Raw genomic sequence first — 23,909 nt, forward strand, 5'->3', positions numbered from 1 at the left:
AGAAATAAGAATTTCCAGTAAAAACCACATGGTAAATATAAATACCAATACTACTGTATTTTTCATTTGTAACTCCACTAATTACTTCCTACAGGATCTAAGAGACATAAAGTGTAATGATAAATCAGTGGTTCTGGACTCAATGTAAAATATGCAATTTTGGACAAGAACTACATAAAGGAGGGGGAATGGAGGAGTATAGGAACATTGTTTATGTGTCCTACTGAAGTTAAGTTGGTATCAAAGAAAACAAGATTGTTACAGATTTAAGATGTTAAATTTAAGCCCCACAGTAAACACAAAGAAAATATCAGAGATATGATCATAGGAGATGAAAAGTAGAGTATGGGTTACGAGAAGTGGGGGAAGGGACCTTGGGGAGTTAATAAGAAATGAGTGCAGGGTTTCTGTTTGGGTGAAGGGAAATTTCTAGTAATGGATGGTGGGAAGGTCATGGCACTGCAAAACTGTGAATGTGATTAATCCCACTAATGGAATTCTTAGGAGGGGTTGGAATGGGAAGATTTATGCTGTATATATGTTTCCACACTTGAAAAAAAAAAAAAAAGACAGTCTAAATAGATAATGACAATTAAATGCCAAGGATGATCCTGGATGGGATCTGAGGATGGAGGAGAGGAGGCTCAAAGGGACACATTTGGGACATAAGAATAAAATGAAATATAGAATGTAAGCTTTGTATCAATGTTGAATTTCTTGAACTTCTTAGCTGCGCTTAATGTGATTGCATAAAAGAATGGTCTTGTACATGGGAAATGTATAAGTGAATTATATTGTTTGTTCAAGGATGTGTGCAGCTTGCTCTCATATGTTCAGAAGACAGAGCAATAGATGATGGATGATAGACAGGAAGGGAGGGAAAGAAAGAAATGGTGGAGTGACAGGATGTTAAAGTTGGTGGATCTGGGTATCGGTGGAAGGGGTTGGGGTATGCTGGAGTTCTGTGTATGGGGTTTGTATTGTTTTTGCAACTGTTCCTGTAAGTTTGAATTTAATTCAAAATAAAATTAAAAAAAAAAAAAAGACCTACCAAAATGCCTGCCATGCCTTATCTATTTGGTGAACTTCTGCTCAGCCTTCAAAGCCCAGCTCAGTTGGGAAGGTTTTCCCCACACATGCAGCATTAATCACTATACCCTCCTGAGCAGTGGTCCTCAACTCTGGCTTTATATTAGAATTAGCTGAAGGGCTTGTTTAAAATACAAAAGCAATTAAGTTAGAATCTCTGGGTATGGGGCCAGGGTATAGGTGTTTTTTAAAAAAAGCTCGCTAGATCATTCCAACACGCAGCCAGAATGAAGTTATCACTGCTCTAGTACACACCTTAAATTTCCCTCTATCATAACATGTTTTAAATTTCTGCTTACATGTATGTCTCTTTTTTGAGTATAGGAGATCTTCAACTCAGTATATATTTACTGAGCACTGGTTATATGGGGCATCACACATTATACTAGGTGTCAAAGAAACAAGGCAAATAACTTTATGTCCGTATCCTCAAGAACATTATAGCCGACTTGGGAAAGATAGTATGTAAATAAAAACAACAAAATAAACTGATACAGGTGTTTGAGTAATAGTCTCTTATATGGCATATAAAGACATAAAGAAATGATCAATTCTATCGGTGTGGTGCTGAATAAGAAAATGTTTCATAGGAGGACTTCTCTAGACTATTTTTGCATCTCTATCAACTAACATCCCTCAATAAAAACTTGACAACAGTCAGCTTAAAGTTGGTACACTTAGACTTGCCTCAAATGACTTTCTACTTCTACTTGGGAAACCTACTTCCAAAGCTGCACCCTAAATCATGTTAACACCAGAACTGTTGCAACTAGTTAACTCTGAAACTACTAACACCAACATTCAACCCTCTGATCAGTCTTTAATCCTCCTTCATCTTTCATTACACTTTAACTCATCAAATTCTCTAGTCTCTTACCTGAGTTCACCATTTTTCATTTTTACCTCAGTTCATCATTATTCTTTGCTATATTTTTTAAATTCAGTTTTATTGAGATATATTCACATACCATACAATCCTCCATGGTGTACAATCAACTGTTCACAGTACCATCATATAGCTGTGCATTCATCACCCCAATCTATTTTGAACATTTTCCTTACACCATAAAGAATAAGAATAAGAAATAAAAATAAAAATAAAAGAGAACACCCAAATCACCCCCCCCCATCCCTCACTATTTTTCGTTTAGGTTTTGTTCCCATTTTTCTACTCATCCATTCATATACTGGATAAAGGGAGTGTGATCCACAAGGTTTTCACAACCGTAGTCACCCCCTGTAAACTAAATTGTTTTACAATCGTCTTCGAGAGTCAAGGCTACTGGGTTGGAGTTTGGTAGTTTCAGGTATTTACTTCTAGCTATTCCAATACATTAAAAACTAAAAAGTGTTATTTATATAGTGCGTAAGAATGTCCACCAGAGTGACCTCTCAACTCCATTTGAAATCTCTCAGCCCCTGAAGCTTTATTTCGTTTCATTTCTCATCCCCTTTTGGTTAAGAAGATGTTCTCAATCCTACCATGCCGGGTCCAGATTCATCCCAGGAGTCATATCCTGCGATTCCAGGGAGATTTACATCCCTGGGAGTCAGGTCCCACGTAGTGGGGAGGGCAGCAAGATCATCCACCAATGTGACTTAGAGAGAGAGGGCCACATATGAGCAACAAAGAGGTACTCAGGGGGAGACCCTTAGGCACAATTATTAGCAGGTTTAGCCTCTCCTTGCAGAAACCATCTTTGCTGTATTTTTGCATATTTCTATTGTTGTACTTGTCATTGGCATTATAATTTATACGAAAATTTGTTTGCTTTCTCAACCAGTTTATAACTTTCCTGAGAACAGATAATAGATTCTTTTCTCCAGTTCTGCATCCTTAAAATCTGGCACAGGGCCTGACTCATAATAAGTGCTCAGTAAATGTTTGGTGAAGGAATGCATCAAGTGTACTTGTCATTGTGACCTATACTGTGACGTCCCCAAAAGCAGAACCTGTATCTTACATACATATTTCCTACAATTCCTGTCATAGTGCCTCACACATACCAGAGTCTCAGGGAGTAGTTGTTGAATTGTGTTTAAGTTGAAATGTATTAGATCCAGCATAAGACATTTAAAATATGTTCCCCACTCTTCAATCATTTAAATTAACCAAAAGGTCATTAGGCAAATGTGAAAAATGTTCATCATGGCAAGGCAAATTGAGAACTAGAGAGGAGTCAGGAGATCCGGGCTTCAGTCTTGGCTTTGCAACTAACTATGTGATCTATAAATCATTGTCTCTATAAGCTTTAGTTTCCTCATTTATTAAGACCAGAATCTGGATCTAGATCATTCAAGGTTCCTTTCAGCCTCTACCATAGTAAGTTTCTTCAAAAAAAACCCCACAACTTTATTATAAAAGTGAAACATTCTCACTGTAAAAAATGTACATAACCTTCTGAATTATTTAAGTAGAGAAAAATTCCTCACTCTCCAGAGATACCCATTCTCAACAGTTCCTTCTGTATCCTTTAAGACATTTTTCATGAGTAAGTGAGTACACTGCTAAGATTCTGGATTTTATTTAGTGGCTGGACTAACCTAATGAATTATAATGGAACCTTGACAAAAAGATGGAGAAAATTTAAATACTTTGATAGCAGAAAGATAATCATCTATTCATAAGGCCAGCAGAAGGAAAAAAAAAAACACCAAAGGAAATCAATATTTAAAATTTCAGGTCACTCCCTCTTGTTTGTGCAATGTAATACGAATGAAAGGCATATGACAAAAAAGAAACTTTAGGTGGGAAGTTTCTCTACAGGAAAAAAATGTGGGAGGCATGAAATTGTGGGGAAAGGAGCTAGAATCATACCTATGACACAACCACGAAAGGATGTGGAAAGGGCCAAAAAATTCATGTAATTGTAAATAGTAAAATAGCAAACACAATTCTGAAATACACTATGAGCTGAAGAACAGAGTCAATTGTAGGAAAGGAATTAGTTATTGTTCCATGCTAATCCATCCCCCAAACAGATGTAGGTTAACATTAGGCTCTTCATTTTCTCCACAACAGCATCCTTTGAAGATCTATATCTAAGCTTAACAGGGGCATCCAAATATTATGAAGTCAAAGGTGAAATAATCGTATTTCTACTCAGTTCCCTCTAAAAATAGGGAAAATATATCGCATCATAAGAAAAGACAGAGCGGAAGGAGAGGGGGAAAAGGGGAAGAGGGGGAGAGGGAAAGAGGGAGGGAATGGGTAACTGAAGAAAGTAGAAAACTAGTTTCCCAAGAGTAAAGGAAAGTACAGTCTAATAGTTGGACTGATAATTTCCCCTCCATCTGTGTATCAGAGAATATTTCAAATATTAAGTAAGGAATGTGTTCGAGAGCCAAGCTTTTAACTTCTGTACCCATGTAAACAACACAGATTTCACCTAGACATTCCGTTTTACCCCTGTAATGGAAGACTATATCATTCTAAGACTATAAAGGATGCTTAAAGGTAAGATAAGAACAGCAGCCTGGACAAGGATCCTGCTCTGCAAGGCTAACACATTACAGAAATAAGTCCACTCTTTAAGACAGTAAAGATAAAATTCAATAATGTATAAGTCACAACTCTAACACCTTAACTATAAATTACCTAATGACAATTACAGCTTAACAGAAACCAAAACTATAATCTAGAATTACTTTGGAGGAAGATGAAATGATAAATTATTTTGATTCCATAAAGTAATTTTACAGTGTAAAGTTTGTCAAGATGTTGAAATTAGTTAATTCGAGGAACCACTCCTATAAAAGATGAAATAACTAGTCAAGGATGAGTGAATTCTAGGACTAGACTTCACCAATTTTAGTCTGTCTCCAGACACTAAGAAACACAAACAGAATTAAGGAACTAAAATCATTCTGGTTTCCTGTATTTTCTGTTGGGAGGAACAGAATTTCCGGACACCGGAAGATGGTAAGTCAGTCACACTTTCACAAGTGAGTGGCTGAGCCCATGGCTATCAAACTTGAGTATATATCATTTCAAGAGTTTTTAGATTCTTAGGGGAAATTTTCATCACCAGAAATACGTCAGTTAGAATACAGCATAAAACTAAATATATAAAGCAGTACAGCAGTGCTCAAACTTTTCTACTTCAGAGTCCAAAAAATGTTTTGACTTCCACATTTTATGTCATCTTTCTGTTCCATCACCTCTTCCCACTAAATCAAATGAAAAATTACAAGCCAGGTGACAGAAACTGGTTTAGGAAGCTAAGGGTTTGTAGCAGTCAGTTTATTGTGTGCTACTTCATGACCACAAAGGCTCAATACTCAGTTCATTTTATCTAAAGGTCAAAGTGAAGAAATTCTGAGGGGATCAGGCCCTAATAGAATTCCTCTGTTGAAAAGGGTAACACATGGGCCATACCCAGCATCACCCCAAATGAGCTTAGCTACTTGAACCACTGATCTCCGTAAAATATAAAACTTTAAACAGAATTTTATGAGGTTAAATCTGAAATCTTTGGAGGAAAATCACTAAGATATGATCAGTAACTACTTCCCCTAAACTAGCCTTAAAAGCCCCAAAGCTGCCTGAAATTTTGATATTTAGTATTCTCTGTGCTGTAAAACTACTAAATTCTTTGACAGTCATCCTTGACCAAAGTATCTATTTCAATTCTGAAGAGACAAAATCAAGGAAGTCGTATATCATCTACTTTCCTTCTTGCCATTACTCCTTACCACATGTCAATTACTACTGCAGAGACCCATTATGCTAACCACTACTCCAAAGGCTTCCTAAGCATCTCCAATCATTGGTTCCCGATGATTATGGTAGGCAAATGATCTCCCAGTATTTGATCACTCCGGATAAATAAGCCAGTTATGAAAGTATCCTATCATCTGTATTTTTACTTACCCTCAGCAACATCCTGGGGGTTAGAAGTCCGGTCACTGGCTGGATCCAGGGCAATGGTTGCCAATGAAGTGGTGGCCCCTGACATCTCACTCATAGGTTCACTGCGGCTTGTTTCAGGCACACTTTCCCGGGAGCTAAATCTTACTCGGGAACTAGACCGAGAGCTGAGGTCCGGGCTGGTGTCTGACAAACCTGGAATGTCATCGATCTTTGTTGGTGTCACCATGAACCGAACTGAAGCCATCTTGGTGGTGGTTTCTGGAGGATGCATTTTTTTTTTTCCTTTTCAAGGACAAAGGAAAAAGAACACCCTCCCCGCAAATCCTGTCTCCTATGCTGCTACTTTTGATTACAAAAATAGAAAGGATAATAATAAAAAAAAAACAAACACAAAAACCCCTCAATTACCTTGATTCATACCACACAAAAAAATCTCAAATAATAATCCTTCTACTCAGAATTCGATCACACTATCCTAGAAAGTGCACCACCAAGAGCTGAAAAAAAAATTTTTTTAGGAAAAAAAAAGACAAGACGATGCCAATCTCGTGTAACTTCGTTCCTTCAGAATGAAGAGCTATCTAATTATCTCCTATGATCCAGGGCTGAGAATTCAGTGCCATGGTCTCAGAGCAGCAGGTGAAGCCTCCCACCCCTCAACCCCCAGGTTCTGGCTGAGGTAGGTAGTCCTTTATCTGGTGAGTGTCCCACGGTTATAGTTGAGCAAAGTGCGTGCAGGCCCACCCTTATCAGGCGAATATCAGATTGCAAAAAGGTGTACACCCGGCCACCTGTTGTGTATCAGGTGAATTACCCCACAGGTCTGGCTGGGAGGAGGTGTGTGAAGAGCCACCCGATGTTTTTGAGGCCAATAATCCACTTCGGCCTGGTGGAAGAGATGCGCATGCATAACGGAAAAAAATATCCCACACTATGAGTAAAATGAGGAGAGAAGGGTGAGCAGAGGAGGGTGCAGGGCAGAGCGGATTTCTGCCGCTGAAAGGTCTGAGGGGGTGGCGTGCCCGCTCTTCTCCTGGCAGAAAGGTCCCTGGGATCTGAGAGAAAAAGGCTAGCAGATCAAGACACCTCGGACTGCAGCTCAGGGTCGTGCCAGGTCGTTGCTAGTCCATCGAGCCCACGGCCGGCTTACTGATGTCTCCGACGTCTGACAAGAGATGCTTCCTCCCCTACCAGGGCCTCGGCGCGTCAGCTCCTCGCCGTCCTTCCTTCGGCGAGAAGAAGAAACGGCCACGCAGGCTGCCACGGGATAAGCAGGAGGGGGCGACCCGGCGGAGGAGAGCAGGAGGTCGCAGGTGCCGAATCCCCGCGCCAGCTGATGCGGGTGCGCGCGCAGCTGTTGTTTACTAGCCGGTAACTGTTTTCGAGCCGCGGCGCGCGCCGGAGGTCTTGGGCCGCCGGGGAGGGCGCCCCCTCCCCAGCCAGACGTCAAGGCAGCCGTTACGTGACCTCGCCACCCCCGGCACCGGGCTCGGCGGCTTGTACCCGCGCCGCCCGAGCCCCTCCTTTCTTGCCCGGCTCGTTCCTCATTCGAGGTTAACAGTCCGGAGAGAAGACTGGGGGAAGAGTCGGAGGGCGGCACCGTCCCGCGCGCGCCCGGGAGCCCCGCCCAGCCTCTGCAGCCCGCGAGGTGGATGACTGCGCGCATGCGTCCGCCCTGGCCGCGGTTAGTCGGGTGCGCTGAGGAGCTTGCGGCGCTGCGGGAATTGTAGTCGGATGAGGGGACGGAAACCTCGGGGAGTGGAAAAAACAAACCCTTTTCCTTCTTGGACCGGCTGTGTTGCAGTTTCACTCCGAAGGCATCTTAGGGAGCAGGCGATGCCCCCTTTCCCCAAGACCTCAAGGGCCATCTCTCTTTAATAAGGGCGTTTCTGAAAATACCGTTCATAATCTTTTTAAGAATTAACAACCCCCCAATTCCATATACCTACATATGACCCTTATTGGAATTTATGTAGAATTCTATCCTAAAGCATAGAATCCGCAAATTTAGACCCACTCTGTATCACATTATTTTTCTTGTTCCTCTTCTTTTGAAAAATACTATGACCATTTTCTAGTCAGACTAAAGTTCCATTAAAGAACACTTCTGGCAAATAATTTTAGACCTGGAAAAGACATCGAGATACTTTTTCTTGACTCCATTCCCAGTGTCTTTCCTATTACATTTACTGCCGATAGAGTTGTATTTAATGCATAAAGAGGTGTTCAATAAATGTTGACTCCACCAATGTTTTGTTTGAAAGTTATTTGCTAGAGCTTTGATCAAAAAATTTAACAATCTGGTCTCAGAAATTAGCCCTTGGCTTTGCCTGGGTCCTTGCTCCTCACAAGTGGAATTGTTTAAACAGCATCTTTAACAATGGATCAGAACTGTAAAGACCTCGGTCAGGAAAATCCCTTTTTATCATATGGCACACAAACTCCAAAGTCCATTTAAAAATATCAATATAAAAAAAAAAAAAAAAAAAAAAAAAAAAAAAAAAAAAAAAAGAAACAAAAAAAGATCCAGATAACAAAATGAGAACTAAAATGTGCACCTCCTCAGGCTTGATCCTTTATAAAGCCTGTGGTACCTGATTCAGGTTCAGAGCTTTCTTAGTAGATGACTCAAGAAATCCATCTCCAAGATACCAATTTTTAACTCAGGCAAGCCTGTTCAGTCAACACTCACAGAATTTCTTTTATAAAGACATGCTGGATTTTACACCATCAAATTTTTTCTTACCAGTGTATTTACATTTATTTACATATACTACACAATACTAATATACAATACCTTTGAAGATTCCTCTCCCTCTCTTTGAGTACTAATCAAGCTCTATAAATGCATGTCCCAGAAGATGTTAATACCCAGGGGTCTCTTAAGGAAAAAGTCCTCATTATTGCGCATCGGTTTGCCTTTTTTCCTCTATTTCAATTAGGAATACTTTCAGACCAAAGTCTCATTTCAGTCTATATCCATGAAAACAATGTTACTACTTTTTTTTGTAAGATAAAATCAGGATTGCATTCAACATTAAAAAAAAAAAAAAGAATTAATTTACCAACTTGGGTGGAAACAAATTTTTTAACATCAGACCCTCTTTTTAGTCATTTGCAGAATTTTAAATATTTCTCCAATCATTACTCTCTTGATAGGTTAGCATAACTTTTTAAAACCCCTTGGGTCCAACTCTAAGAACCCTTTAAGATTGATTTAGGTGATGAATGTACAACTATGTAATGGTACTGTAAACAATCGAGAGTACAATTTGTTTTGTATGACAGCGTGGTATGTGAATATATCTCAATAAAATGATGATTAAAAAAAAAAAAAAACCCTTTAAAAGTGAAAAGGCTAAGAAATAAAATAAAAATAAAATTGTTCAAAAGGAAACAAATATCTCATTTCACCATTCCTGTAAGTTTAAGTAATTAATTTAAGTCATCTGTCTCTGTTCGCTGTGATCCAAGTCCAGAGACCTTTTCTTTTTCTTTCTCAGCAGTCAACAACTATCCTGAACTTTTCTGCTGAGATGGTAGGACAACAGGGTCCAAGAGAAATATTATCTATCCCTTTCCAATGCCAGTCTTTATAAATTACATTTGTACTGATCTGAGTTACATCTGCTAATTTTGACTAAGTAGAAAAAGATCGCAGAGTTGGAATATGTTCTCCACAAAGCAATTTTTAAACCAATGGCACTGAGCAAGTACATTCAAATCCCATGTCAAAACCCATGAGTGAGATTGAGAAATCAGGGGTTGATTAACTTGACAAAGAGAGGAAGAAGCAAGTTAGCATTTCCTGAATGCCTGGATACAGTATTTTGCCTCACCATTCCTCTAATATAAAGTAACTGGATTGATAGTCATTTATGGTTGCTCCATGATAGAAGTTCAAGTCCTAAGAGATTTCTCCCATTAAAAAAAATAATAATTCCCAACAGTAGCTTGAAAAGCAACAAAAATCCCTTCTTGAACTTCGCATACCTCATCTTCTAAATTAATGTTTATGTCGAGTTCCACATAGTAGCTGCCAGAGAGAATGCAAAGTTAGGTTTATATGAAAAGATAAATGCTTGATGGAGATACCTAAAGGTCTGGGAATATTTCCAGGGAGACAGAAAATATGCATGTAGGCACTACTATTCACAAAGGTTGGATAAACACTGTAAATATATTGAGACGATACACTAAACCCTACCAATTTTAGAGTTGGAAGAGAACTTTAAAATGATGAGACAAACAGCACCAAATAGGTAAAGTGACTTTCTTAAAGTTACACATATTGGGGAGAACCCTAATCTCCTGACTTCCAATTCACTGGCCTTCCCTCTACAATATGGTTGCTATTACTTTTTCAAGCAACTTTTTCATTTTGAGTCAAAATGTCATTGCTAGGGGCAAGAAATTACTTAAATGACAACAGCGGTAATTTTCAGTGAAATACTGACAGTTGTGGAAGTCTTTCTCAACTTTTCTTCCCCTTCCCCAACACACTCCTATCAACAACAGCACATCACTATGGCTGCCACAGCAGCGACTGTTTTTTTTCTTCCAAGAGATCTTGTTGCCACCCTCTGGGATACCCTCTCCCCTCATCTCCCTTAATATATTTTTTTAAACCAACGCTTTTCTTCCACAACACACAAAATAAGGGCACTTTAAAATCATTTGTCTTTAATAATGTGACAGTGATTCACAATATGAAAAGCAGATTCAAACTTGTTCCCTTTATAGGAGATGCTAACATGATTGCCTCACACAAGCATGATCAAAGGCAACGCGACTGGATTCCAAAGCACAAGGGTGGTAAAGCAGGGCTTCAAGGCTCACAGACTGAAGAGCTTATTTAAGGAAAGACTCCGAGGGGTAGCAGGCGGCCGAAGAAACATGAAATGTGAGGGACCCTCAGAGCACAGGGCGCGGTTGCTGGGTCATGAGCACCTTGAAGCGTTTCTTGATGGTGATTCGGTGTCGCGAGTACTTGTCGTCTGGGGAGAACCGGGCAGGGTGGGCTGAGCAGGTCTGCTGTCCCATAGGGTCAAGCTTCTGCTCGAGAAGGAAAGGGAGAACATGATCTCAGCACAGGAGTGATGGGAAAATTCAATTATTGGCGTCATAAGGGAGATGGAGGCTGGAACAGGGAGCAGGCAGCGCGGTAAGGGGCAAACGAAAGGTTAGAAGACGCGACCATCAGATACAGAAGTCGCGCAACCCCGCTTCAATAGATCTCTGTTCTGAGTTCTGTGGTTCTCCAAACCTAGCCGGTCTCGTCTGCCCGGCCGCCTCCCCGCAACCCACCGATATTTGTCGCCATATTCTCTCCTCACCTTCAGCGTGTAAACCCGGTCTCCCTGCTCGTTGAGGTAATATTGGAGAAACATGACCACACTTCGGCTAGAGACTCCAATTCCGCGCACAATCACGTCTGTAGCTCTCTCTGTCCCACAACCTCAAACGCTTGTCAATTTCCTTCCTGTATAGCCGGAAGTCTGTCTCACAGCATGCCGGAAATTGTAGTCCATTTTGGGGCTCTTCTTCAATTGACCAGAAGGGGGCGCGCTATCGCGGATTTGGCCTGGGGCCCCCAGTTGCAACCTTGCCTGGGTTGACACGTGGTGTGCCCACTGTGTGCCAGTCACTGCTAGGCGTTAGGTGGGGTGAGGGTGAACGTGGGTTGAATATTAGTGAATAGAATCCTGTCTTTGTCTCAAGATATACACTCATTTCAAGGAAAGTAGGTGTCTAATGCCAGCAGAAAAAAGGGCTCTAGGAATCAGAACCCCTTTTCCTTAGGGAAGAAAGGTTTTTTTTTCCCCTCCCCTCTTTTGCATCCGGTTCCCCGCCCCTTTTCCAAGTATTAGCGGTAAAGAGTGCATGATGGGTATTCAATATTTTGTACAGCGGAAAGAGCGTGAAGTTATTTTATGAAACTGGTGAAGTATATGTTTTAGTGGTCGAACCAAGATTCAAACTCAGGTCTCTATCCCGCAATTTCAGCGCTTTTTCTTATAGTGGTGAGTAACTAATAATAGCATAATCCGACACACTTCTAAGGGTTTTTGAATTTTAAAAGAACGTAGAAATTCTCCTTATAGGACTCTAGCTTAAAGAAATGAAATGAGAACCAAGATAGCATTACAAAAATGATCATTGCAGCATTATTTATAATGCAATAACATTGGAACATATATTAATTTTATCACCACAAAAACCTAAGAGCTTAAAAAAAGAATATAGCTTTCATTTGCTTGTAATTGCATAAAATATCTCTGCAAGGATCCACAAGATAAAGATAATACTGGTTTCCTTTGGGATGGAGAACTCTGTTACAGGGGAAGCGGGTGGGAGGAAGACTTTTTGCTGCATATTCTGTTTTGCACAGTTTGACTTTTGAACCATGCTAATTTATTTGTCCATTTACCCTGGAGTAAATAAATTAAGGGGCTCCCCCAAAGTCCTTTTTTTTTATATCTTACTGATTCCCTGCTTTCTGGAGACAATCCCAAGTTCTCTCATGGAGGCTGGCAGCTGAATTTCTAAATCTTGAGCCAGCACAAGCTCTGAAGGTCTGCATGGAATCCACTTATTTTTAAAAATTCAATTAAAATTATTTTTAAAAATTAAAAAAAAAGTAAATGTTTAACAACAAGAAAATAATTTAACAAACAAAAGAAGAACTTTCTGGTCTTGAAATTTTAGGCTGCCTGGCAGTTTTTGATGTAGTGGGGCTTTTCAGTGGAAGGAATGATTGGTAAGGCTGGGCCTGATGTAGACTGCCAAGCTTATGGTAGCAGACCATTTGGGGACTGCAGGACGGTTTTGCAAGGAAGTGATATGCCTACAGCAATCAAATATCCTGGATCTTCTGAGACAATCCTAATTTCAAATATTCAGTTCCCTTGATTTAGTACGCAAACTATGTGGTCTGAATTTGGTTTAGAAAATATAGCCATCATTGAATTAAGTCAAGACTCTACCAACAACCTGCTGTTAAGAAGAAGTCAGTTACAGAACTGGATGGGGCTGAAGGGGCAAAACTAAATATGTTGGTGAAGAATTGAAGTATAGGGAACCAAGAGGTAAAACCGTAGTGCTGGGAGTATGAGAAGGAATTTACAAATTGCACTAAAGAGGTACATAGCAATTCTGTTGCCAAGCCCTAGTTTGCGTTGCCAAACTTTGGTTATTGCCTACTTAACAGAGCCGTTCATGGAATATTCCCCCCACTGTACCCCCATTCCCTGCCCCCCTCCCCCACTGCAGAATGCTTTGAGTCCTAGATTCTAGTTCTATTTTGATCTGATCTTTACCCTCCCTTTCTTGGATCCCTGGGCATCTACTAAACCAGCTTACTCTCTGGGTCCTGGACCTAACTGTCTCATTCTGGAGGCTTCCAGACAGCCAGGGGTGGTGTCCAAATCTGACAGGATGGCTTCAAATGGAGGTAAGTCTGCAGGTGGCAGGCAGGGAGAGTTCCTGCCATCTATTCAGATCCTTGGGGATTCAAATTTGATTCTTTGCCTGAGGACAAACTTTTTGGGCTGACCTTGAGGAAGGAGGGAGCGCTAGACGCACACTTGGGGAGGCTGGGGAGGGAGATTGAACAATTAAGACTGAGAAGGAAAAGGGCTACTTGGGGATGGATCAAGTTGCCTCAGAGGAAATGCACTGGGTACAGAAAAATGATGGCAGTTAGGAACTTGATTATCTAGAAGGGGGACTACATCAATGTGTGTTTGTGCCGCAGGCGCAGAGGTGTGTGGTGGGAGTGGCACAGAAAGTGTTCAAGGGGAGGGCCCTTATGTCCTTTTCTTTAGGAACTTGCTCTAAGATTTTGCCCAAAGAGAACTGAGCTGAGGCCACTCTCCATCTTATAAAAGGAAGAGGGGGAGAGAGGACCAGGAGTGAGTAAAGGACAGATTTAGCCAAACAAAAAAACAAAACAAAATAAAAAAAACACAACCAAAAAAAACTGTTCAGTGGGATCCTCTGTTGCCAAGTCTTTAGGAAAACGTTTTCCTGAAAGCTAGGCTGGAAGGTGTTCTATTGCCTGGGCTCAGAGCCTCACAGCAACTTCTAGCTCCAGAGATGGCTTTTCTTTCTGTACAGGAGCAGTTTTCCTTGATTCATCAGGGCCAGGGGAGGTGGTAGTTAACTCCAACTGGGAAGAAAGCTGGGGCTTCCTGAGATGCTCTAAGTTTTTCTACCTTTTGTGGGACTCAGGACTTCAGACCCATTTCATTTTGTTCAATATTTTCCGGCCCACTTGCAGCCTTCTGTTCTACTGTTGAGATGATGAATTTGCTTATATCCCATGTCTCCATAGTCAGGAAGTAGCTGTGTTGTAAGTTTGCCAATGGAATGCTTTTTATGAAGGGGAAGAGATTAGCATGAAATTAGGCAGATTATCTCCCATTATTATTCTTTAAAGTCCTGATTAATTAAGTCCTGATTAATTAAGTACTGTTTTGTGTATTTATCCTTAGTCTCCTTGACTAGAGAGTCCACACAAGTAACTCATGAGCAGGAATCGTGTTCCAGACTTCATTATCCCTCCCTTAGCAACCGTCTCAGAGCCTTGTTTTAAGTGGGCCCTAAATTTCTGGTTTTAGGATCTCAAAGCAGAAGACTGTAGGCAATCTGCAGTGCCAAATTTTAACATGTTGGGCAGCTACTTAAAGCTCTAGAAACCTCCTGCCACAAACCATTTCCCAGTACCTATCTAATCTTCTCTAGTCATTCCTGGCTATTATATAACATTTCTGAGAACAAAACATTGAATCCACATGCTTGCTTCTGCAGTGACCACAGAGCAGCCGGGAGCAGGGTTTAGGTAGTTTGAATCTGTTTGGAATGTGTGGGAATAGGAGATGCCCATGTGTGCTGGTGGGGTGTGAGCTTTGTGAGTCCTAAGGTCATTGCTCTTGCTAGAAGATTGCATCTTTCTTCTGTTGTTTTAGGTTAGGGAAGAAAGAGAAGAGATTTTATAAGACAGAGGGGGAGGTGGGTCCAATAATCTTTTTGAAACTACCTCCTTAAGGGCTTTGTGAGTGCCTAGAGAGGGGCTAGAACTTATCCTGAACTAGATCCCTTTCCTGCTTATGAGCCTACTATGGGTTCTTTTCCTGCAGGACAGGTGTCAACCCTGTTCCAATGGGTCTGTCAGAGGAGGTCTGCCAGGAATTATCTTGGAGAGACTCCCAGGGGCATGGGCTTATCTCTTCTTGGCAGACAGGGGTCAAGGTGTCTCGTTCAAAAGGGAGCAACTTCTCCAGTGCAATAGTTCACAACTGGGAGTAAGGAACATCAAAATCACTTGGGGGGACATTTGCAAACTACTCAAGTTCCCAGTCCTACCCCTATCTCACCTGTTAAGAATTGGTGCTCTAGGTCTTCAGTGACTAAAGAGAAACCCAAGTGACCTAACTTCTGGTTTCCTTTTCTCCAAATCCATTACTTCTTTTTCTTTGTCTTAACAGCATCTTCAATGCCTGGACCGGATATGACCATGAAACCTGGCTCCACCATGTCTCCTTTCACTGCACTTCCCTTTCGCCCACCCTCACCTGGCCCACCAGAGCAACCACCCTGGGAGCCTCCCCTGCAGCCCCCCATGCCGTCAGCATTCTCTCCAGGCAGCCCTCTGGTGCTCTCTGCTTTCCCCAGCCCACTGTTGGTGACAGGGGATGGCGGCCCTGGCCCCAGTGGGGCTGGGACTGGCAAGGTCATTGTCAAAGTCAAGACAGAAGGGGGACCAATTGAGCCTTCTCAATCTCAGAACTTTATCCTTACTCAGACAGCCCTCAATTGGATTGCCCCGGGAGCTCCCTGTGGGGGCTCTGAGGGTCCTCCAACCAGATTCATGACGTCCTCTAATGTGAAGACCATTCTGCCTGCTAAGGCTTCCGGGGTGAGCCAGGAGGGGCCCTCAGGCCTTCCTCTTCAGACACCACCACCAGCTGTCCAACTGGCCCCCAGTGTCCCCCCGGAGAAGGTTTGGCCAGGGCCACACGGGGCTCCCATGGAAGAAAGCCCTGCAGCTGCCCGATCCAAGCCCTCACTGGGTGACCTCTCCTATACCTCCAAGGGTGTTTATGAGAACTTCCGACGCTGGCAGCGCTACAAAGCTTTGGCCCGAAGGCACCTATCCGAAAGTCCTGAAACAGAAGCTCTTTCCTGCTTTCTTATGTAAGTGGGGAGACTTGAGATTAATTACCCCAAGGCTTTTAAATGAGAACTTTGGGATGGACATTTGAGGTTAGGCTATTTAGGAATACTTGAACCTTCTAACATTTGCGTTGAACCTCCCTGCCAGCCAGGACAAGGAGTGCTGGCCTTTCCTGTGTGAGGCAGTGCCTGTGTACGCCCAGGCAAAGAACTTTGTGTGCCCTGCCCCTCCTGTCATTTTATTGAGAATTTTATTTGAAACAGGGAAGTGGGAGAGCATGCTTAGTGGTCAAGGGCCACTAGATTTGTAATTCTGGGCAGGACATTTACCATCATTGACCCTCAGCTTTCTCATCTCAAAAAGAGGAGTTATACCTACCTCAGACGGTTGCTGAGATTAAATGAGCTAATATACCTAGAGTGCTTAGTAGAATGCCTGACATAGAAAACGCTCCACTAAATGGTAGTCATGATCATTATTCTGTGCAACCTAGAAGAGGAAAGAATTCACGAAAGGCCAAAATGTCCTTGCTTAAGGTTTGAGTGGATGCTAGCCAAGGAATCTGGAATCATGGCAGTCTGTTGTGTTTATAAAGCAGTTTTATAAACAGCTGGGGAGTTTACTGCTCCCTCCCAGATCCTCTGCCTCTCTCAATTCTGCACTAACATTTTGTGTAAAACCACTATATATAACACATAGAGCATTTAACTGGACTTTAAAAAAATTTACATGTTGCTCTTCCAATGGCTATACGCCTAAAGAAGTCTCCCCCTCCATCTGACCCTGGAGTGAATAAATCAAGGGGCTCCCCCAAAGTCCTCATTTTATATCATTTTACTGATTCTTTGCTTTCTTGAGACAACCAAGTTCTCTCTTGGAGGCTGGAAGCTTGAATTTCTAAACTTTGAGCTAGCACAGGCTCTCAAGGTTTGCATGGGAGCCATTTCTTTTTGACCCTGATCTACTCTTGCTCTCCACACTCAAGACCTTTGGGGCAGGGTTTTCCTCAAAGTGTAGTCCAGACCCTCTGCAATAGTCATCTGGCTAGCTGCTAAAATGCTCTGTTCTGGAATCTTGTGAGTGGGGTACTAGAATCTATAACTTGTAATTAGCTTCCCTGGGTGATTCTGATGCACAATAATATTTGAGGACTCAAAGAGAAGAACAGAGGCAAAACTGAAGTCCTTATTTTAGCCTGGGTTCTTGATTTCTGGATCAGAAAGTACTCAGGAGCCTTCCAGAAGTGGGGGGTGGGGAATCTAGTATTGATATTTGACTTGTGAGGGTTATCCCACAGGCAAAAACACTTAAAAAGTAGTGAATAAAAATACCACACAACCTTCAATAGTTAGAGATTCATTTGGGTTTGCGAGTGCCTTTTTTTTTAAATTGTGGAATATAACATATTTACATAGATGTGAAAACTTTCCAAGTGTAGTTTAACAAGAAGTTAGACAGCAAATTTCAAAGAATGTTATGGGTTACAGTCCCAGCTTCAGTTATTTCCTTATTGTGAAACATAACATATATGCAAAACGGTGATACCTTTCAAGGTACAATTTAACAAGTAGTTATATAGGAAATCTCCAAGAATGTTATGGGTTAACAATACCATAGTTTCAGTTATTTTCCTTATTGTGAAATATAACATAAATAAAAGGCAAGTGCCTTTTTAAAAAATCTAAGAGCCTCTGGGCAAGGTTAAGCCTACTTTATAGTGAATCCCATTAATTTAACAACATAAGTGCTTTCTTCCTAACGTTTACTTGAAGACAGCACTGAGAATTGGGGATGGTGACAGTGGTTGATTTCCAAAGGTGGGGGGAAGAACCATTTGTTTTATTTTTGTGTGAGATTTGTAAATTTCAGCTAGAAGAGAGGAGAATGTGGTAAAATGAATGGCTGGGAGGTTGGGCAGTCTAGAAATATAACTGGACGTGGTGGATGTGGCAGACGGAGGGGCATATTAGATTTGATGAGTAGCAGGGGATATGTGTTGAGGTGGGTGTCAAGACAGGTGGATGGGAGGGTACACTTATAGAACATGACTGACCCAATGGGGATTTTAGCCCAGTGCTTCGTTCCTTGGCCCGGCTGAAGCCCACCATGACCCTGGAGGAGGGACTGCCAAGGGCTGTGCAGGAGTGGGAACACACCAGCAACTTTGACCGGATGATCTTTTATGAGATGGCAGAAAAGTGAGTCTGACGATCCATCATTCTCCTGAGGGTTGTGTGGCCGAGAGTGACGGTGGGGGGACAGGATGGGGTGGGGGTAGTTAAGAGAGGCTTGTGTCTGGTGTATGGATGATTATTAAAAGGGATGTTAGGAGGGGGTGCAAAGACTAAGAGAGACTCTTCTGGATCCTTGAAGGCATTTTTTTCTCACCTCAGGCTACTTCTTCCACCACCTCAACTCTTGGGTTTTTGTATCCTATCTTCTCTTGGACTCTCCCTCATTTCCAGATCTTGACCCTATTTGAACCTTACTATTGAAGGTCTTAGGATGGGATTGAAGCCCAGTAGGTGTAAAAATCCCATGCTGTAGGAAGGACCTAGGAATGGTGAGATAACCCCTAGTTGGCAAGGTTCTTTTTGCTAGTCAGGTAGCAACTGGCTATTGATGCAGATCTTTGGGACCACCCTTCCTCTGGAAATAGGGGCCCAGAAAATAATTTATTCCATCATCCCAGGGAAGGGCTGATTCTGGAAGAGATTGGTCAGGGGAAGCCACAGTCCTTGACACCTTGAGTAGTCTCCTGACTCTTAGCCCATTTCTCCACGATAATCTCCTTGGTTAAAAAAAGTAACTTATGAGGAAAATGAACCCTTTTCTCTAAGCTTAATTTCCACTTTTTCCCCCAAATCTTCTGGACCCATGTCTCCCAGATTCACGTTTCCAGTGCCTCAATTCCAACTTCAGAATTCCAGGACCTCAGCACTGCCACCTGGTGGGAACTTCTTTGAATTGCAACCCTGGGCCCTGCTTGTGGTTTCAATTTTGTGTAGATAGGGCCTTGAAGAAGGGCCCACCTGATTTAATTGAACAAGCTGTATTAAGTGCAGTTGTGTATCTTCCGTGATGCTAGATGAGACAGGATATGCAAAAGAAGTGAAAGCTTCTTACATGACAACTGCAGGTGAAGGAACAACGTGGTAACCCAGCGAGGTTACCTCCTAACTGTTACTGGGCCACCTGTGAGCAGCTCCCTCCTGGGTGACTTGACTTAGGCAGAATTTTGCCCAACTGAAGGCACTTCCTTTCTTAGCAGTGCTTGACTGCTGCCTGGTGTATGCATTCCTGATGGACTTGGCCAACTTCTCAGCGCTACCCATGACTTCCTCACCCATTACAGGTTCATGGAGTTTGAGGCTGAGGAGGAGATACAGATTCGGAATGTGCAGCTGATAAATGGGTCCCAGTGTCTGTCTCCAGCAGCCTCTCTGAAACTTGACCCTCCAGGGCCCCCAGCTCCTGAGGTTTGCCAGCAGCCAGGTATGGCCTCCCAATTCCAATAAGAGCTGTGGGCCAAAGCTCAAACAAAGGTGTGCAGACATGGATTAGGGAAAGGCATGCCCTTGCTTCTGCCACTTTTCCTCCAGGGAGTGGTCATTGATGCCTCAAACAGAACCCTCTTAGGAGCCAAAGTTCTCATGTTCCCTTTGTCCTCAACTAGGTATTGATTTTGGACAAGTAAACTATTCTCTCTCTCCTTGACCATCAAGTTGGGGCCCACAATACCTAACCTGCCTAACAACTAGGGCCTGTATTAGGGATTTCTTGGAATTTCAGGGGTTCCAAGATTCCTCATTCCTTGATTCCCTTTTAGACTCTCCAGCTCCTAAATCTTCTCCCGTGGCTGGTACTTTTTTAGGTTGACCTGACCCAGTCTGGAACCATTTCAATGTACTCAGATTGTTGCCCTTACAAACAGGGTCTGGAGGTAGAAGTTGTAGCTTCTGTGCCATCTTCCCTTTCTCCTTTCCATCTCTTCCCTTAGTGTACATTCCCAAAAAGGCAGCTTCCAAGTCACGGGCACCCCGCCGGCGGCAACGCAAACCCCAGAGACCTCCGGTTCCTGAGGCACCCAAGGAGATCCCACCAGAAGCTGTGAAAGAATATGCTGACATTATGGAAGGGCTGGTGGAGAGTAACTTGGCCACTGGGGAATCAGATGGAAAACAGGAAGAGGAGGAAGAACAGCAGCAGGAGGAGGAAGGGATGTACCCAGATCCAGGTCTCCTGAGCTACATTGATGGGCTGTGTTCTCAGGAGGTCTTTGTCTCCAAGGTGAACTGGGCCTGGAGGTCTGGTTTCTAGCAGATCCTGGGGGGTGGGGGGTGGGAGTGGGGGGTGGTGGGTACTCCTGGGAACCAAAGCTCTGGAGTTCTACCTGAGGCAGTTAGGAACTAGGCTCTATTCCTTAACTCCTGAGAAGCAAGTGAGTGTAGCTGGTGGTGGTGATGGGGTGGGGGTGGGAGTTGGTAGCTCATGGCTTCCTCTCTAGAGCCTCTCCACTCACAGATTACCTCCTGTCAAAGACTCTTACATCACGCTTCCTTCTGTTTCCAGGTGGAAGCCATCATCCACCCTCGATTTCTGGCAGATCTGTTGTCCCCAGAAAAACAGAGAGATCCTTTGGCCTTAATTGAGGAGCTGGAGCAAGAAGAAGGACTCACTCTCACCCAGGTAAACCTGGGAGGTAGAAGGATCAGAACAAGAAGCCTGCATGATTCTATCTAACCCTATACTCTCTTGGATGGTATGGCTTCTGGGAAAGAATAGCTTCAGAATTAGGCAGTAGGTGCAGAACAAGTAGGTAGGTGACTATGGGAAAGGCAGGGAAAGGGGTTGTAAGGGCTGAAAACTTGGGAAAAGGTACAAGGTGGGGGAGAGGAAGAGCCACAGTATCTGTCTTTGGTACCAATACTTTAGCCACTTACTTGCCTTCCTTGCCCTGCCCAAATACCACTGTCCCGTTGCCCATTCAGCACCTCCTCTTGTTACCATGTGCAGAACTGGTATTTGTCCATTTTCCTTCCAGCTGGTACAGAAGCGACTCTTGGCCTTGGAGGAGGAGGATGCGGAGGCGCCTCCAAGTTGCAGTGGGGCTCAGTCAGACTCGAGTCCTTCTGTTTCTGATGAGGAAGAAGATGGGGGTGGAAGGCTTCGGTCCTTCCCTGGGCCTCCGATGACTGGGGTCACTATTCACCTTGGAAAGGCTGCTTCTCCAGGAAAGAGGGCAAGAGAAGGGCATGGTGGGCAAGAGCGAGCACTAGATGGCCCAAGGGGGATGCGCCAGGATGCAAACACTCTGCCATCCTCCAGTAGCTGGGATCTGCAACTTGAAGTTGCAGCTCCATGGGGAATTTGGGGACCCTTGGGCACAGAAAGAAGAGGGTCTGGGAAGTTTACAAACCAGACATCCCCACATCAGATTGGCCACCTGGGAGGAGTGGGGTCCCCTGGGCATTCCCTGGTGGCTAATAGGACTACAGAGGCCCTGGCTCTTTGTTGGCAAGAAGGCCCCCAACTGCAGGGAGCTCGTTGTTTAGCTGTTGGACTTGCAAAGCCAGCTCCTTTCCAAGGTCAGAGGTTAGAAAAACAGGTATTGGGGCTTCAGACAGGACAACAGATGGGGAGTCTTGGATTGCTTCCTCAGGGGAAGGACCCTTTAGCAATGCCCCAGGAAGGCTCTTCAGGAGCCATGTGGAGTGATGACACAGGCCCTCCTATGGTTCAGAGTTATGATCAGAACCCTTCTCCTGGAGTGGCTGTGGATAGGGATGGGGCCTCTCTCAGTCCAGGGTTTTGGCTGAGCAGTGAGATGGATGCTGTAGGCTTGGAGCTGCCCTTACAAATCAAGGAGGTCATAGAGAACTTCCAACATGGGGAATGTGTAACTGAGCACCAGGGAGGCTGCCAGGCACTGGGCTCCAGAAGCCACATTTCTCTGTGTCCTGGAGAAACCACACCACCCAGGGATGTGGGCAGCAGTGCAATTCCTTGTGGAGGAACAGATGCCCCAGAAAAGAGAAACTACTGCAGCTTACCAGGACCTCTGAGGGCTAAAGAAAATGGAGGACAAAGCCCCGAGACTGGAAGGGACTCCAGTGATCAATGGGCTGGAGATTGTTCCCCATTGCTGGAAAGCAGAATTAGTGCCCCTACACTGGAGTCTCCCAAAGAAACCCTCCTGCCTCCATGTCAAAGCAATGTCCTCATCCTGGGGCCCCAAGATGCCCCATCCTTCCCCGAGGCCAGCCAAGAAGCAGGGAACAGAGGCAATTCCATTTCTTCTCTGTTGGAAACCACAGAGCATGTCAACATATCAGCTGTTAGAGATGACCATTGCCAACTGGGGACCAATGAGGACACCTGCCCACCAAATTTTAATTCTTATGATCCCCAAGGAGAGGGCAGAGAGGAGACTGAAATATTTATGCCTAAAGATCTTGCTCCCTTACCAGGGAGTCAAGATTCTTATACATGCGGGCCCCCTAAATCAACATCTCATCAGGGCCTTGAAAGCACTTCCCCTAGATGGGGACCTAGGGATGCCTTAATTGTGAGAGAAACCTCTCCTGTTAGTGAAACTCGCAGCTCAGCAGATGGGGCCAGCAAAGAAAAGAAAGAGGAGGGTGAGGAGGAAGATAAGGAACTCTCTAACTTTGTCTACCTTTTGGCCTCTAAACTTAGCCTGTCACCAAGGGGGCTACCCCTCATTCCTCGCCCGGCCTCTAAACTTAGCCTGTCACCAAGGGGGCTACCCCTGATTCCTCGCCCTACCTTGGGCCTGTCCTCTACAGGAGATGGAGGGGCAGAAAGAGCATCCCCCTCCCTCTCTAATGAGGCAGAGGGCCTCGGCCTCCCTCCACGTCCTGTTGCCAAGTGCAGGAAGCGAGTTCTAGTTGGAGGCTCAGCCCCTATTGAAAAGAAGCCCCACCCAGGAGCTGATCTCGGGGTCTCTGGGGAGAAATCCTTGGCTCTGGGAGCGGTTCGAACCCCACAGCGTCGTAAAAGGCGGCGTGACAGTTTTGCCACAGGGAGAAGGAAGAAACGACGCCGTAACCAGTAGGGATCTCCCAGCCTCTCCCACCTGCTTGTCACCTAAAGGTGGGGGCCCCAGAGTCAATTTCACCCCCGCTGCACATCAGTGGAGACTCTCTGCCAAATGTTTTATTCTACACAAGTAGCAAGGAAGGGGAAAAGAGGCTAGACTGGCTAGGATGAAGATAGTACCCTTGGAGGGGGAAATACCTTTAAAAGGAGTTGTATGGAAAAAAAATTAATAAAGATGTTTTTGTTCAAAAATGCTCAGAGCATCCTTCTTCTGTGTTCACATCTTTGCTGCTAGATGGAGTAAGATACCGTGAAGAAGAAAGTTGATGGGGGTGGTCCCAGGTTCTGTGGATCTACAGATAACTTATCTTGACTCCAGCCTTTTCATGGCTTCCTGCAGCCTCCTCTTGGGAACACACTGGCTTCCAGGCTGTGGTTAAGTCCCCAGTGACCATTTTGATCATTCCCTCTTCCCAAGTCCAGGCTTGGTTTTAGGAGTCCTTCTCGGGACATCCTATATCTGTCTCCTTTAAAGTTTATAGATGGAAAGATGCTTTTTCACCTGTCAGATCTCTGGCATAGGTTATCTTTTGAAATCTAGTTCTCCATAAACTGCATCTAGACATGGCACCTTTCTTTAGATGGACTTAGAACAGGCTGAACACAAGGGACTTAAATGATCCTCAGCTAATCCAGTGGCAGAGAAAC

The 23,909-nt window shown here is 43.7% G+C and overlaps 3 protein-coding genes across 4 annotated transcripts in view; 1 reads left to right on the forward strand and 2 right to left on the reverse strand.

Annotated features, from left to right (window-relative positions):
• The window catches only part of SLC12A6 (solute carrier family 12 member 6), a 153,745-nt gene extending 147,490 nt beyond the window's left edge, over positions 1–6,255 (reverse strand). The window contains exon 1 of one of the 2 annotated variants that reach the window (XM_037834405.1): positions 5,963–6,255. In XM_037834405.1, coding sequence (XP_037690333.1) covers positions 5,963–6,233 — 271 coding nt within the window. In that variant the 5' untranslated portion in view covers positions 6,234–6,255. The remainder of the gene's footprint in view (positions 1–5,962) is intronic. The other variant, XM_037834406.1, reaches the window with a different exon arrangement.
• Positions 6,256–10,625: 4,370 nt separating this feature from the next.
• NOP10 (NOP10 ribonucleoprotein) lies at positions 10,626–11,460 on the reverse strand. Its single transcript, XM_037835442.1, has 2 exons — positions 11,299–11,460; positions 10,626–11,017 (listed from the first exon to the last, which is right to left on the reverse strand). Exons 1-2 carry the CDS (start codon positions 11,350–11,352, stop codon positions 10,877–10,879), a joined length of 195 nt encoding a protein of 64 aa, XP_037691370.1. The 5' UTR covers positions 11,353–11,460; the 3' UTR covers positions 10,626–10,876.
• Positions 11,461–13,384: 1,924 nt separating this feature from the next.
• NUTM1 (NUT midline carcinoma family member 1) lies at positions 13,385–23,222 on the forward strand. Its single transcript, XM_037834412.1, has 7 exons — positions 13,385–13,415; positions 15,451–16,159; positions 18,209–18,337; positions 19,495–19,634; positions 20,140–20,429; positions 20,712–20,828; positions 21,184–23,222. Exons 1-7 carry the CDS (start codon positions 13,400–13,402, stop codon positions 23,215–23,217), a joined length of 3,435 nt encoding a protein of 1,144 aa, XP_037690340.1. The 5' UTR covers positions 13,385–13,399; the 3' UTR covers positions 23,218–23,222.
• The last annotated feature ends 687 nt before the right edge of the window (positions 23,223–23,909 follow it).

This window comes from Choloepus didactylus, chromosome 4 (assembly GCF_015220235.1).
Source record: "Choloepus didactylus isolate mChoDid1 chromosome 4, mChoDid1.pri, whole genome shotgun sequence".
Classification (NCBI taxonomy): Eukaryota; Metazoa; Chordata; class Mammalia; order Pilosa; family Megalonychidae; genus Choloepus; species Choloepus didactylus.